We start from the raw sequence: 16682 nt of genomic DNA, 5'->3' as shown, positions 1-16682 counted from the left end.
AACAATGTACAAGTTGAGGTACTGTGCTACACCTGTACAGCACTGCATTGTTAGCTGGAATAATTTGAAAAATAAAATGAATGTATCAGAAATGGTGCATAACTTTGCATTAAAATAACATTGAATCATGCAAATAGCCTCTGAGAAGCAAAGCTTCTGTGTCTCGCCCATAGCACTCTAAAAACTCAATGTGTAGTGTCAGAGATTTCACCTCAAATACTTCCATCCACTTGAATGTGCATCGCCAAGCAGCAAAAACATTATGCCCATGAATGAACCAATATCATCAGTATAGACTCATATCCAAGGCTGACCGGATCACTCCCAAGGGTGCAGTGGGGCTGCAGCATGTGCCTTAGTTGCAATTGGCACCATTTGCAGTGCTTGATTAGGCTCTCAATGTCGGCATCAATGCCAGGCCATCACACATAACTCCTGGTGAGCATCTTCATCTTAGATATACCCGGATGGGCACTGTGCCTTTCGGCTCAGAGCTACAGGAACGACCACTCTAGCTCCCCAAGTATGATGCCATCTTCACAACTTAATTCATTCTGTTATGTATAATATGGTTTGATCTCTTCAGAAACTAGCTCACTGGCCCAACCTATTGGTATTCTGTTCGTCACTTTGGACAGCAGCAGATCTCTACTGACCCAATACTTGGTTTGCTGCCCCGAAACTGGCAAAGTGTCCAAGAAATTCAATGGCATAACAATTTCCTGTGATACACTCTCTGGTAAAGGCAGGTGACCAAATGCATCCATATTTGTGATGTGTTCCAGGCCAGTGCTCGAATGTAAGTTTGTAGGTGGACAGAATTAATGCCCAATGATGAATTCTTGATGATGCAATTGGCGGAATAGCCTTGTCTTCTTCAAAAAGACCCAAGAGCGGTTTGTGGTCCGTAACAATGGTAAAGTGCCTCCCATGCAGGTACTGGTGGAATTTTACTCCATGTACCATTGAAAAGCATTTGTTCTCAATCTGAGGGTAGCCTTTCTCGGCCTCTGGAGTGTTCTCAAGATGTACCCTATAGGTCTTTCAAATCCATCATCCATCTTATGGGACAATACTGCACTGACGCCATATGGAAAGGTATCACAGGTTAACATCAGTTCCTTATGATGCACCATCAATCGAGCAAAGACTAGTTTGTATGCAAGAACAAATAGGCTTTTATTAGCAAAAGACTTGGAGCACACCCATGCCGATGAACTGGTCCAGACTGAGGCGGCCGGGGGGGGAGCAGTCGCCTTTATACCTGGACCGGGGGTGGAGGAGTCTCGGGTAGGGCCGGCATGTCACATATACAGGTAATAAGCTAACAGTGGTTTACCACACCTTAGACAGGTCGAAATGCACAAGTAAACTCAATTAATGTAACATTGCTTTATTCTGTTAAACGTTTCTCTCTGGGACATTTTCAAAGACCAATGCTGGTGCTTTTTTAAGCAAGGGGGCCAATAATGTTGACAAATTTGGTTGAAAACCCTCATAGTAATTCACCATTCCTAAGAATGACGAGAACTCAGATGTGTTTCTGGGTGCTGGAGCCTCCTTTATTGATTTGACTTTGTTTTCCATGGCGTGTAATCCTTGTGCATCTAAATGATACTCCATTTAGCGGTCGGAGGGCAGAACTGAGCGTAACTGTGAGTATAAAACTAACTTACCTCGGGGATTCGCGGCCTAGTCTGCAGCGAGCGGTCGGAGGGCGGAGCTGAGCGTAACTGTGAGTATAAAACTAACTTACCTTTTTTTCAGAGCAGCAGGAAACCGGAAGTCGGCTGTGGGGAGTTCTGGGACTGTTTGTAGTTTGCTTTTATAGTGCGGGTCGCGGTGGTTGCTGGTTAAGTGTTTTATTTTTACCTGTATATAAGTTGGGCGGTTCCTAAACCTGAGACACTACAATAAGTGTCCCCCACCCTTCCACCTCCTCTAACCTAACTGGGGTGAGTAAATATCAGGTAAGCTCTTTTTTTCTTTCTTGTTGTATGAGCAAGTTATCTAGAGGGGATGGTAGTGAAGGCAGTGCAATGTTCCTCTTGCAGAATGTTTGAGGTGAGGGATGCCGTCAGTGTCCCTGCTGATTTCACCTGTGGGAAGTGCACCTATCTGCAGCTCCTCAAAAACCATGTTAGGGAACTGGAGCTGGAGCTGGATGAACCTCGGATCATTCGGGAGGCAGAGGTGGCCATAGATAGAAGCTTCAGGGATATAGATACTCCGAGGAATGAAGATAGATGGGTGACGGTTAGAGGGGCTGGGAGGAAGCAGTCAGTGCAGGGATCCCCTGTGGTCGTTCCCCTCGACAACAAGTATTCCGCTTTGGATACAGTTGAGGGGGACGACCTACCAGTGGTAAGCCACGGTGACTGGATCTCCAGCACTGAGTCCGTCCCTGTGGCTCCGAAGGGAAAGAGGGAGAGCAGGAGAGCAATCGTTATTGGGGACTCGTTAATTAGAGGGATAGATAGGAGGTTCTGTGGCAGCAAAAGAGACTCATGGATGGTATGTTGCCTCCTGGATGCCAGGGTCCGTGATGTCTTGGACCGTGTTTTCAGGATTCTTAAGGGGGATGGGGAACAGTCACAAGTCGTGGTACACATTGGTACCAATGACATAGGTAAGAGAAGGGACGGGGATTTAAAACAGGAATTTAAAGAGCTAGGGTGGAAGCTGAGAGCCAGGACAAACCATGTTGTCATCTCTGGTTTGTTGCCACTGCCACGTGATAGCGAGTTGAGGAACAGGGAGAGAGTGCAGATAAACACGTGGCTGCAGGGATGGTGTAGGAGAGAGGGTTTCAGCTACATGGATAATTGAAACACATTCTGGGGAAGGTGGGACCTGTACAAGCAGGACGGGTTGGGGGCACCAATATCCTGGGAGGGAAATTTGCTACGGCTCTTCGGGGGGGGTTTAAACTAATTTGTCAGGGGGATGGGAAAAGGAGCTGTAGTCCAGAAGTCAGTGTTGAGTGTAGTGAGGTACTGAGGAAGATATCAAGGTCGCAGGAGTGTATCGGCAGACAGGAAGGTAGGTTGAAGTATGTCTACTACTACAAGGAGCATCCAAAATAAGGCAGGTGAACTTGGAGCATGGATTGGTACTTGGGACAATGATGTTGTGGCCATTACGGAGACATGGTTAGAACAGGGACAGGAATGGTTGTTGGAAGTTCCGGGGTATAGATGTATCAGTAAGAGTAGGGAAGATGGTAAAAGAGGTGGTGGAGTAGCACTGTTAATCAAGGATAGTTTAACGGCTGCAGAAAGGCAGTGCGAGGGGGATCTGCCTACTGAGGTAATATGGGCTGAAGTTAGAAATAGGAAAGGAGCGGTCACGTTGTTAGGAGTTGTCTATAGGCCTCCAAATAGTAATAGAGATGTGGAGGAAGAAATTGTAAAGCAGATTATGGATAGGCGTGGAGGTCACAGGGTAGTTGTCATGGGTGACTTTAACTTTCCAAATATTGATTGGAACCTTTTTAGGTCGAATAGTTCGGATGGGGCAGTTTTTGTACAGTGTGTGCAGGAGAGTTTCCTGACACAATATGTGGATAGGCCAACAAGAGGTGGGGCCACATTGGATTTGGTACTGGGAAATGAACCGGGCCAAGTGTTAGATTTGGTTGTGGGAGAGCACTTTGGAGATAGCGACCACAATTCGGTGTCTTTTGTTATTGCAATGGAGAGGGATAGGGCCGTACAGCAGGGCAAGGTTTATAATTGGGGGAGGGGTAATTATGATGCGATTAGGCAAGAATTAGGGAGCACAAGATGGGGACAGAAACTGTCAGGGAAAGGCACAAATGAAAAGTGGAGCTTGTTCAAGGAACAAATACTGCGTGTCCTTGATAGGTATGTCCCTGTCAGGCAGGGAGGAAATGGCCGAGTGAGGGAACCATGGTTCACAAAAGAGGTTGAATGTCTTGTCAAGAGGAAGAAGGAAGCGTATGTAAGGATGAGAAAACAAAGTTCAGTTGGGTCCATTGAGGGTTACAAGTTAGCAAGGAATGAGCTGAAGAAAGGGCTTAGGAGAGCTAGGAGGGGGCATGAGAAGTCCTTGGCAGGTCGGATCAAGGAAAACCCCAAGGCTTTTTACTCTTATGTGAGGAATAAAAGAATGACCAGGGTGAGGTTAGGGCCGATCAAGGACAGTAGTGGGAACTTGTGCATGGAGTCAGAAGAGATAGGAGAGGCGATGAATGAATACTTTTCTTCAGTGTTCACCAAAGAGAGGGGCCATGTTTTTGAGGATGAGAGTGTGATACAGGCCGATAGGCTGGAGGAGGCAGATGTTCTGAGGGAAGATGTATTAGCAATTTTGAAAAACCTGAAGGTCGATAAGTCCCCTGGGCCAGATGAGATATATCCTAGGATTCTTTGGGAGGCAAGGGATGAGATTGCAGAGCCTTTGGCTTTGATCTTTGGGTCCTCACTGTCCACGGGAATAGTGCCAGAGGACTGGAGAGTGGCAAATGTTGTTCCTCTGTTCAAGAAAGGAAATAGGAATGACCCTGGTAATTATAGGCTGGTTAGTCTTACTTCGGTGGTTGGTAAGTTAATGGAAAAGATCCTGAGGGATAGGATTTACGACCATTTAGAAAGATGCAGCTTAATCCGGGATAGTCAAAATGGATTCGTGAAGGGTAAGTCTTGCCTCACAAATTTGATTGAATTTTTTGAGGCGGTAACTAAGTGTGTCGATGAAGGTAGAGCAGTTGATGTCATATACATGGATTTTAGTAAGACGTTTGATAAGGTCCCCCATGGTCGGCTCATGAAGAAAGTAAGGAGGTGTGGGATAGAGGGAAATTTGGTCGATTGGATAAGTAACTGGCTATCTCATAGAAGACAGAGGGTGGTGGTGGATGGAAAATTTTCAGACTGGAGACCAGTTACCAGTGGTGTACCACAAGGATCAGTGCTGGGTCCTCTGCCATTTGTAATTTTTATAAATGACTTGGAGGAGGGGGCTGACGGATGGATCAGTAAATTTGTGGATAACGCCAAGATTGGTGGAGTAGTGGATGAGGTGGAGGGCTGTTGTAGGCTGCAAAGAGACATTGATAGGATACAGAGCTGGGCCGAAAAATGGCAGATGGAGTTTAACCCTGATAAGTGCGAGGTGATTCATTTTGGGAGGACAAATTTGAATGCGGATTACAGGGTCAAAGGTAGGGTTCTTAGGAATGTGGTGGAACAGAGAGATCTTGGGGTTCATATCCACAGATCTCTGAAGGTTGCCACTCAAGTGGATAGAGCCGTGAAGAAGGTCTGTCGTGTGTTAGCGTTTATTAACAGTGGGTTTGAGTTTAAGAGCCGTGGGGTTGTGCTGCAACTGTACAGGACCTTGGTGAGACCACATTTTGAATATTGTGTGCAGTTCTGGTCACCTCACTATAAGAAGGACGTGGAAGCACTGGAAAGAGTGCAAAGGAGATTTACCAGGATGCTGCCTGGTTTGGAGGGTGGGCCTAATGAGGAAAGGTTGAGGGAGCTCGGGCTTTTCTCTTTAGAGCGGAGGAGGTTGAGAGGCGACTTAATAGAGGTTTATAAGATGATGAGGGGGATAGATAGAGTGGACGTTCAGAGACTATTTCTTCGGGTGGATGTAGCTGTTACTAGGGGGCATAACTATAAGGTTCGTGGTGGAAGATATAGGAGGGATGTCCAAGGTAGGTTCTTTACTCAGAGAGTGGTTGGGGTGTGGAATGTACTGCCTGCTGTGATAGTGGAGTCGGACACTTTAGGAACTTTCTTGGCCTCTGGTGATAGTGGTGATGGCTCTGGCATCGGAACATGGTGGCCTTTGGCCCAGAGGGCAGCACGCGGCGGGTGCAGGGTCAGGCTACAGATGATGTAAAACCAAAAATGGCAATGTATATCGGAGAAACAGGCCATAAAGAATAAATCATGTCAAAATGAAGTGATCTTATGGAGGGTGATTTAAAGTGAGGACTTACTGTCACTTGTCATGGAGGCAAATGCAACAGGCATTCTTTGCAGAGTAAGATTCCACAAGCAGCATGAGCTGAATGACCTGTTAATCTGCTTTGGTACTGTTGATTTATGATTTGGCCAATGCACGAGGAAAACAATCTTATGTTCTGGAATGATGCCTTCGGATGTCCAATGTCCACTTAAAACATACGTTCAGGGATATGACTGGCACTGGCATTGCATAAACATTGATCTCCTTGGAGTGCAGAGTGGTTTGAAAGTCCTTCCTTTTAATGACTGCAAATACCTTTTGCAAACAAAATGCAAATGGACCAGGCGCATATCTTACTTCCAGTAAACACAGCTTGCATGATGTTTAATAGTTCAAAGGATTAACATAAAATGATAAATAAACCTAGCTGTGTTGTCATTACATAACATGTGATAGAAATGTGAGATGAGGACAATATCCTGAATCTCTGTTAGAAAGTAAGCAAATACCTTCATTCAAAAATAAAAATTGCAGGATACTTTGACCTGGAACCACAAAAGCTTGTGCCAAAATCCTGTCAGACCTTAAAGACAATCTTTCACTGTTTGGAAATTCAGAATGTACACAATAAAACTTCATCTTTCCGAAGAACAATATTAGTTTGACAATTCGTCCTAAATTCACTCAGTCCTATCGCACAATATCCTGTGACATTCTGCCTGGACCTTACTCTTGGGTGGAAATGCAGTGAGATTTCCAACCTCTGCCACCACTTCCAGGATTTTGCCCCAGCAAAATCAAGTCCATACTGCATTCAGATGTTAGTCAATAATAGGAATGCATTATTCAACATATCCTTTATATTACCATCTTAATAATGCTGCCCATTAGGAAGCCCATTGCTCTTCACCTGTAAAGCTTTGCTACGATGACAGAGCAATTTAAAAATTAAAAGGCGATCAATTACAAAGTGACTGCAAAATGCAAAGGTGAGAGATGTAAAACATTTTTACCCCCCACAGTTGGGTAACCAGGGCAACAGTATATGACCTCCAACCTGTATCATTTTATATTGATGCTATTTATTCCATGCAGAGCTAAATTTTCAGCTTTTCTGTTAGAACTAAGCAGGCCAGGCAGTGACTAGACTGGAACCGAGTCATGATATATTGCAATGGTGATGTGAGATTTGTATGTGTAATTTTAATCTTTAATTTCAGCAGTTAGTCAACATTTGTTGCAAGCAAAGACACTGGCTGGGATAATTGTCCCCCCAAACCCTCCCCGCTCGCCCCCGCCAAGTGGCGGGTTTTCCAGTGATGGAGGCAGCTCACCATTGGCTGCTGGTGGGATCTTCTGGTCCCGCCAAAGTCAATGGACATTTGCGTTGCTCGCTGGCTGTGCCACCAGGCAAACTGTCATGGGGGGGGGGTGGGGGGTTGGTGTGTGTGTGTGGGGGGGGGGGGGGGGGGGGGAGCATTGCCTTCAGCAGGGCCGAAGGTGCCACTGGCAGAAAGGGCCAGTAAATCTTGCCTATTGATATAAAATGCAGGTCACTTGACAATTCTAGAATTACAACTTGATCGGTTTTTGGAAGGTTCCAATGTGAATGACAATTAAGGCATGCCAAGGCAAACCTCCTATGCAACCCCACACCTGCTGATGTCAAGAATGATATTGAAGATGTAGTGAACCTTATAACTGGCTCTCACCAATTGTATTTCTATAAAGCTATCCTTTCAGACAGAAACAGGTCTGCAAGGGCAATGGCGATATAGAAGGCGATCATGAGTTCTTCCTAGTTCATCACAGAGAAGAATGGTCCTTTCAGAAGTAAAGGCTGGGACATTAACCAAATTAATCAGCTGGAGATTTGGGCCGAAAGATGGCAGATGGAATTTAACCCAGACAAATGTGAGGTGATGTGATTTGGAAAATCTACTGCAGAAGGAAAGTATACAGTAAATAGTAGAGCCCTTAGAAATATTAGCATTCAGAGGGATCTAGGCATGCACATCCACAGTTCCCTGAAGGTGGCAACCGAAATAGACAAGGTGGTCAAGAAGGCAAATGGCATGCTGGCCTTCATCAGTTGGGGCATTGAGTATAGGAATTGGAAAAGTATGTTGCAGCTGTATAAGACTTTGGTTCGGCGCATTTGGAGTATTATGTACAATTCTGATTGCCACATTACTGGAAGGAGGTTGATACATTGGAAAGGGTGCAGAAGAGATTTACCAGGATGTTGCCTGGTTTGGAAGATATGGACTATGAAGAAAGGTTGAACAAACTTGGATTGTTTTTGTTGGCGCGTCGGAGGATGAGGGGGTACCTGATAGAGGTTTATAAGATTATGACAGGCTTGGATAGAGTGGATAGTCAGCGTCTTTTTCCCAGGGTCGAAGGGTCAATTACTCAGGTGTATAGGTTGAAAGTGAGAGGGGGAAAGTTTAAAAGAGATGTAGGGGCAAGTTTTTCACGCACAGGGTGGTGAATGCCTGGAACACGCTGTCGGAGGAGGTGGTGGAAGCAGATTCTACAACAATGTTCAAGAGGCATCTGGATAGATAGATAAATAGGCAGTGAATGGAGCGATATGGACCACATAGAGGCAAGAAAATATTATATTAGAGAGTCTGTGTTGGCACAGACTTGGTGGGTTGAAGGACCTATTCCTGTGCTGTACTGTTCTTTGTTCTTTGTTCTAATCACCTGGGCGGTAACATAATAGCCAAAGTCTGTCCAGACAAGAGTTAATCAATTACCTTCTGTGGCATATTCATCATTGATTATGATTATAACACTATATTCTGCACTCACTCCTTTCCTTCTCTATGTACAGTATGCTTTGTCTGTATAGCGCACAAGAATAATGCTTTTCCTTGTACACTAATACATGTGATAATAATAAATCAAATCAAATCATTGAGAGAGGGCATGTGACCAGGATCACTATTTTAATATGTCTTTTATAACAACACCCTGATTGCTTTTGGCAGTCTGAAAGGGAGTCTGCAATCCCTCTCTCCCTTCTCTCTCAAGTTCAGAGCACTATCTTGGATACATTTTGGAATCCACCACAGAGATAGAGAATTTCAATTGAAAGAAACCTCAGGTATAATGGCATCAAATTTTGGAAAAGATGGATTACAATTTAAAAGAGAGCATCTAGAGAAATTTCGGCTCACATTGGCTTCAATCCCACCGACATTTCAAGAGCACTGCGAAAAATTTGCCTCAAGCACGAACATTCGCAATGGAGTCATAAACTATGGAATTTCTATCTTTTTGTCTTTCTTCATTGAATCTTAATTTGGCCAAATGTTAACCTCGTCTACCGTATAACTTGTAATTTTATGTATGTGTGTGTGTGTGTGTGTGTTACAAAGGTCAGGTCGAGGATTTATTTTTAAAAATATCTTCATATCTTTACTTGGGTGGGTTTTAGCTCAATAAAAATTAACCCCCTTTATGTTTAAACACAAGAGAGACTGTCAGCCTGAGTTATTTTCAATCGGCATGTAAATGGTTCAGTACTGACACAGAATTAATAACGTTACCATCATAAATCAGAAAAAAAACCCTGATATTATCAATCGAGGAGTCGGAAAGAAAGGTTGAGTCCTGACACATGTCTTCACCCACAAACTTTCCTTTACAGAGACATCCACAACATATTGTGCACCAATAATCAAGCTTTCAGCTTGCTTTTATACATGTGTGCACAGATGTGTCCCAATTGATTAACTCCCAATTGATATAGAATCGATATTCATCACCTGACAATGATCCAGCATCCCAGTCTTTTTTTTTGTACTGGGATGCCAGCCTAGATTAGTTACTCAAGCACCTCAATCTTCTGGTCCCACGGTGAGAATACTGCCAACAAAGTTAGCTGGAATGCATTCCTGCCTGATACTGGTCCCCAATCTTATCGAAAATGCTGGATTATTTCTTTAGGTCTTGAAGCATTTGAGTTTTAACTTCTGTGTAAATACCTCCAAATTGGAGCTGCCACAAATTTTAATGACTTTAACTTAAAATGACAATTTTGTTCCTTTTACAATATTCAAAGAAGTTCTGAAAAACAAGCCTCAGAGCACACTCAAACTATCCGGCAGAACTTGGAGGTGTTGTCATCATTATTGCTTACAACTGCAAGGTAATATTCAACTATCTATAGGTCCGTTTTATTTATTTTATTAATTTATATGACATCAATTCAAAATAGATGATCCTTACATTAAGAACATTAATAAAATTTAAAACGGACTAAAATTTCACGGGAAAAGCATGCCTCGACGCAGAATAGATAAAGATGCATTAAACAGACTTCACGTGTTATGAATGATTTATGTTTGCAATACTTGTGTATAATTTACTTTTGGCTGGAGCTTGTCAAAGTTGAGTTTAGATAATTTCTCTTAAATACTACCTTTAAAACAGGAAACCATTGCTAACGTTTGCTAACAATGTATTGATTTTTGCACTGTTGTTTCAATGCACACAATTTACCAGGATAGAAAAAATATATAGTTTTTTTCTCCCTTCCACATTCTTAAACTGTATGCACTTGAAATAGTAGAAATACTTGTAATTAAATTGTATTGCTGGAGTAGAACAAATGTGAGTACAGCCAAACCTACATACCTGTCGGAGGTTATATACCTACTAAGGATGCTATAGTGAATGGATGTAGTATTCCGGTACTTGTTAGGTAGATGTGAATACAGAAATGATTTCTAAATATTTTAATGAATATATAATTTCTTTTTGCTCTACTTTGATTTTCTCCGCACTCCCAATTTTTCATTTTTGTTCTTGAAAATAACATATATTTTCATAGGTTCTGGCAGGCAACCAATATCTCAACCAAGTGGCTGATCTTCATTTGGGGACTTTGATATTTGAAGGCTATATGACAATAAGAAAGCAGTTGGAGGAATACCGCAGTGAAGCCTGATCATATATATTATCATCCCTATCCTACATCTGCATGTATGAACTTTTCAAAAGACGAACTGCGCAGATCTAAAGAAACGGCATGGTGGCACAGGGGTTAGCACTGCTGCCTCAGAGCTAGGGACCCGGGTTCGATTCCGGCCTGGGAGACTGCCTGTGAGGGGTCTGCGTGGGTGCGTGGGTTTCTTCCGGGTGCTCTGGTATCCTCCCACAGTCCAAAGGTGTGCAGGTTGGGTGCATTGGCCGTGCTAAATTGCCCCCTAGTGTGCCAAGATGTGTAGGTTAGGGGGATTAGCTGGGTAAATGCGTGGGGTTACGGGGATAGGCGGGGAGTCGATGCAGACTTGATGGGCCAAATGGCCTCCTTTTGCACTGTAGGGATTCTATAAAAAAAAAATTCCTCAGCTCTGGGGATGCTGAAGGAAATTGTAGCATTAACCACTGTTTTGGATCACATCTACTAAAAACCCATACACTGAACTGGGAACTTCATGGACTGTATAGTTCCATATCAAAGGACACTATGAGTCAATTGGCAGCCTCTGTATTTTTATTTCTCATGTTCTTTTTAGTCATTTCTTTTTAATTTTTGTGCCAATTTCTTTTTAATCTTCCTGCTTGAGTCAAGGAGGAAAGATTTTCTGATTTGAAAAATGATATTTCAAGTGAAATTCTGTGGTCTCACACAGCAGAGAATATGGTACAGGAGGTTTTAGATTTCATCTGTTCCTTCAAATTTAGAACTACAACATTTGTATTTATCCTTCAACTCAGGTGACAAATAAGCTTCAACGGCTTGAGAATCAATTCTAAACAAAATATTTAAGTTTCCACAGCAACCTTTAAGAGGATTGTATGCAATTATAATAAGATTGTTCCATCATGCAGCAAACTAATAGTTACTGAAAACTTATGGCCACGTACGTTACTTCAAAATTAAACTGCATGCCCTTGAAAAATATACTTACCTGTTCCCCTTCTTCTCCTGGATTAAGCAAGCCATGGTGACCTTTCAGAACATTTTCCTCCATTAGAAATAACTGCAATCCTGTTTCATGCGCCCGGTTGGGTTTTTTTTGTCCAGCACAGTATGAGATGACTTCAAATAAGCACTTGCATAACTTGAAAGCACTGGAATTACTTTATTGAAAGCGTTACTTCCTGTCCACGCCTCCCTTATTAGCATAAGCCTTTAAATTTGTGCTTGAAGGTTTCAGCTGATCTCTGGAATAGTTCCAAACTGAAAAAGCATTCTCTTAATCCTTCTAACTTTAAGAAGAGCAACATTTTGGTGGCATGTTGGGGATTTGAGTATATAATGAAAATATGAGGAGATCATCAGGTTTCAGCTATACACCTGAAAACACAGCAGATTCCAGCTTCTAATTTAGTACTTCCCACAGCTCATGTTGTTTCAATCACTTTTTTGTGACTGGTTTAAACATTTAACGCTTGGTTGCAGATTCTGGGCATCCAGCAAGACAATCTCCAGTGATACAATCATCTGATAAAAGGTCATAGACCTGAATTATTAACCCCACTTTCTTCACTCCACAGAAGCTGCCTGCCTCACTGACAGTTTCCAGAATTTTACATTTTAATGCAGTAACCAACTTTACTTGTTCTTCATACAAAATTATATGCAAATATCACAGGTATGGAATGAGAATGAGGTTGAATTCACGAAGAGAGAAAAAAGACAATTTTAAAATAGGCAGGAACAGAGGCTGAGTGCAAACAAAATCATGCTGAGTGTGGGATATTAAACCAGTGGATAACATTGTTTATTATTTTTCCCAAAGATGCCCACCAATTATTATTTCAGGAAGGCAGTTCAGGTCTGGTTTAAGTAACACCTAAAAAAACCTGTTGGTTAAATACATCAAACAGTAACATTGACTTTTATACAGAATCAAAATGTTGTTGCTGCTGGAAATCTAAACTAAAATACAGAAAGTACTGTTACTGTTCAGCAGGTCTCGCAATACCTGTGGAGGGAGAAACAAGAGTTAACATAAGAAAATAAGTACTAGGAGCAGGAGTAGGCCATTTGGCCCCTCGAGACTGCTCCGCCATTCAATAAGATCATGGCTGATCTTTTCTTGGACTCAGTTCCACTTATCCGCCCGCTCACGTAACTCTTGATTCCTTTGCTGTTCAAAAATGTATCTATCCTTGCCTTAAAAACATTCAATGAGGTAGCCTCAACTGCTTCACTGGGCAGGGAATTCCACAGATTCACAACCCTTTGTGTGAAGAAGTTCCTCCTCAACTGAGTCCTAAATCTGTTTCCCCTTATTTTGAGGCCATGCCCCCTAGTTCTAGTTTCACCTGCCAGCGGAAGCAACTTCCCTGCTTCTATCTTATCTATTCCCTTCATAATCTTATATGTTTCTATAAGATCTCCCCTCATTCTTCTGAATTCCAATGAGTATAGCCCAGTTAACTACTCACTCTCTCCTCATAAGCCAACCCCTTCAACTCCAGAATCGACCTAGTGAATCTCCTCTGCACCCCCTCCAGCGTCAGTAAATCCTTTCTCAAGTAAGGAGACCAAAATTGTACACAGTACTCCAGGTGTGGCCTCACCAGCACCCTATACAATTGCAACATAACCTCGCTGTTTTTAAACTCCATCCCTCCAGCAATGAAGGACAAAATTCCATTTCCCTTCTTAATTACCTGCTGCACCTGCAAACCAACTCCTTGTGATTCTTGCACAAGAACACCCAGGTCCTCTGCACAGCAGCATGCTGCAATTTTTTACCATTTAAATAATAGTCCATTTTGCTGTTATTCCTACCAAAATGGATGACCTCACATTTACCAACATTGTACTCCATCTGCCAGACCCTCGCCCACTCACTTAGACTATCTATATCCCTTTGCAGGCTTTCAGCATCCTCTGCACACTTTGTTCTGCCACTCATCTTAGTGTCATCTGCGAATTTTGACACACCATACTTGGTCCCCAACTCCAAATCATCTATGCAAATTGTAAACAGTTGCGGTCCCAACACTGATCCCTGAGGCACACCACTAGTCACTGATCGCCAACCAGGAAAACACCCATTTACCCCCACTCTTTGCTTTCTGTTAGTTAACCAATCCTCTATCTATGCTAATACATTACCCGTAACATCGTGCACCTTTGTTATGTAGCAGTCTTTGGTGCGGCACCTTGTCAAATGCCTTCTGGAAATCCAGATACCCCACATCCACAGGTTCCCTATTATCCACTGCACATGTAATGTTCTCAAAGAATTCCATCAAATTATTCAAACATGACCTTCCCTTCATGAACCCATGTTGCGTCTTACCAATGGGACAATTTATATCCAGATGTCTCGCTATTTCTTCCTTGATGATAGATTCAAGCATTTTCCCTACTACAGAAGTTAAGCTAACTGGCCTATAGTTACCCGTCTTTTGTCTACCTCCTTTTTTAAACAGTGGCATCACATTTGCTGTTTTCCAACCTGTGGGAACCACCCCAGAATCCAGCGAATTTTGGTAAATTATCACTCGTGCTTTTGCTATTTCTCCCGCCATCTCTTTTAGTACCCTGGGGTGCATTCCATCAGGACCAGGAGACTTGTCTACCTTTAGCCCCATTAACTTGCTCAACACTATCTCTTTTGTGATAATGATAGTTTCTAGGTCCTCACCTGCCATAGCCTTCCTGTCATCAATTTTTGGCATGTTATTTGTGTCTTCCACTGTGAAGACCGACACAAAATACCTGTTCAATGCCTCAGCCATTTTCTCATTTCCAGTTATTACATCCCCCTTCTCATCCTCTAAAGGACCAATGTTTACTTCAGCCACTCTTTTCGTTTTATATACTTGTAGAAACTTTTGCTATCTGTTTTTATATTCTGAGCTAGTTTACTCTCATAATCCATCTTACTTTTCTTTATAGCTTTTTTCGTGGCTTTCTGTTGACTTTAAAGATTTCCCAAATCTCTAGATTCCCATTAATCTTTGCCACTTTGAATGCATTTTCTTTCAATTTGATACCCTCCTTTATTTCCTTAAGCTTTTCTACAGTCCTTTCTTATCACTGGTGTATAAGTTTGCTGAGCACTGTGAAAGATCGCTTTGAAAGTCCTCCACTGTTCCTCAATTGTCCCACCATAAAGTTTTTGCTCCCAGTCTACCTTAGCCAACGCCTCCCTCATCCCTTTGTAATCTCCTTTGTTTAAGCACAAGACACTGGTATTGGATTTTACCTTCACACGCTCTCTCTCTGCATTTTAAATTCAACCATATTATTTTAGGTCATTACGTTTTAGGTTAATGACATATATCATCAGAACTGGACATTCGGTTCTATAAGCTATGATTGTTTTATTTCTAAACTTCTTGTCAGTAGTATCGAATTCTAGTATCAGGCCCTTCATTTTAGTTTTACCATAATAAGTAGACTAGGTTAAGGTAATTATAAAGTGCCTTATAGAGATAGTAAGAATTCACAATGTGCCTGGAACAATATATGCAAAGGTATTATAAATTGCAAAGGTATTATAAACTGTATATCCACAAATTAACCAAGTATTATAAGCTTAAACTGTATTTTCAACCCTGTTTTGTGCACCTTGGCCAACTTCATTCTAAATGCAGCATGATGGGAAATGCAGTGGTAGACAGGCCAAATTCTGTTACTACAATGAAGCACAGAAAGGCAGCTTCTTGTATCTGTTTTTGGATATGCGAAAGGCACATTTAATCACAGGCCTGGTATGTAAGGGAGTGGATTCTTTCATGGGTAGCGAGGCTGGAGCAGTCTCTCAAGCTGATAAAGGAGGCCCAGGTTCCAGCAAAAGAGTGACTTCTTTCACCAATTAAAAATCACAGATGTTAATAATGGCTTTGGCTACTGGTGATGACATGGGTTAGGTTTCTTAGATAAAGGGGAAGGAACCTACATGGGCAATAAGCTAATAAGCTCCTATTCCTGTTGACAGGTAGAATGTTATTGGCTCAGGTAATAATGTTGCATATTGTGATTGGGCCCTCCAGTCTGATTGACGAGGCTAGGCGGGATATTGAAATGTTAAGAATAATATAATAATTTTACCGGGCAATATTAGGTCAGAGAGCACAGTCAACCCTCAATGACTATGTCTCTCTCCTGATGCATGCATTAGCAAATAAATTCCTTTTCGTTCTTTAAATACATGCTGTCTTTCGCAGTCTATGTATTGGTTGAGTGAGGTTCAACAAATACAGGGCACCCCAAGGGGAACACCCTTCAGAAAATGTCTCTTACAATTTGGCACTGCGAACAGGGTACTCACCAGTGACCGGCGGTGAGACGTGTTCCCAAAAGGTGGGTGAGTATTTTCTTTAAATACCACCCAGTAGCTAGGGGGCTACACGTCTAGCAGCCGGAATCCGCAAGTTGAGTATCTTGGACTGGGGAAGAGGTGCGAAAGCAGTGTGTATGTAAAGAGCCCACGTTTAACTTAGAGGGGCCGGGGACGGACTCTCGGATCTCCTATGGAGTGGAGCCGAAAAAGCCGCGAGGATAGAAGTTTGCAGAGAAGCTACGCTTAAACATAGGGGGCCGGGGACGGACTCTCGGACACTCCTATGCAGCGGAGCCAAAGAGGCTGCGTAGTTAGAGAAGCATCAAGTGGCTAGAATGTGTGTACAGACGGCAGCTGGCTCGGGCGCAAGGAACTCACAGGGAGGGGTTCCAGTGGTAGGGACAAGACCGTGTGAGAGAACCGGCAGGGAGAGGTCCCAGGGGTACAGGTCTCCTGTGAGAGACT

The 16682-nt window shown here is 42.7% G+C and overlaps 1 protein-coding gene across 1 annotated transcript in view; it reads right to left on the bottom strand.

Annotated features, from left to right (window-relative positions):
• The window catches only part of LOC144490016 (putative cation-transporting ATPase 13A4), an 89612-nt gene extending 77676 nt beyond the window's left edge, over positions 1-11936 (bottom strand). The window contains exon 1 of the mRNA XM_078207846.1: positions 11874-11936. Within this exon, the coding sequence (XP_078063972.1) occupies positions 11874-11936 (63 nt within the window). The remainder of the gene's footprint in view (positions 1-11873) is intronic.
• Between the last annotated feature and the right edge of the window lie 4746 nt (positions 11937-16682).

The sequence above is a fragment of the Mustelus asterias genome, chromosome 3, assembly GCF_964213995.1.
Source record: "Mustelus asterias chromosome 3, sMusAst1.hap1.1, whole genome shotgun sequence".
NCBI lineage: Eukaryota > Metazoa > Chordata > Chondrichthyes > Carcharhiniformes > Triakidae > Mustelus > Mustelus asterias.
Note: the sequence above shows the minus strand (reverse complement) of the source record. Positions and strands in the feature narration are given on the sequence as shown.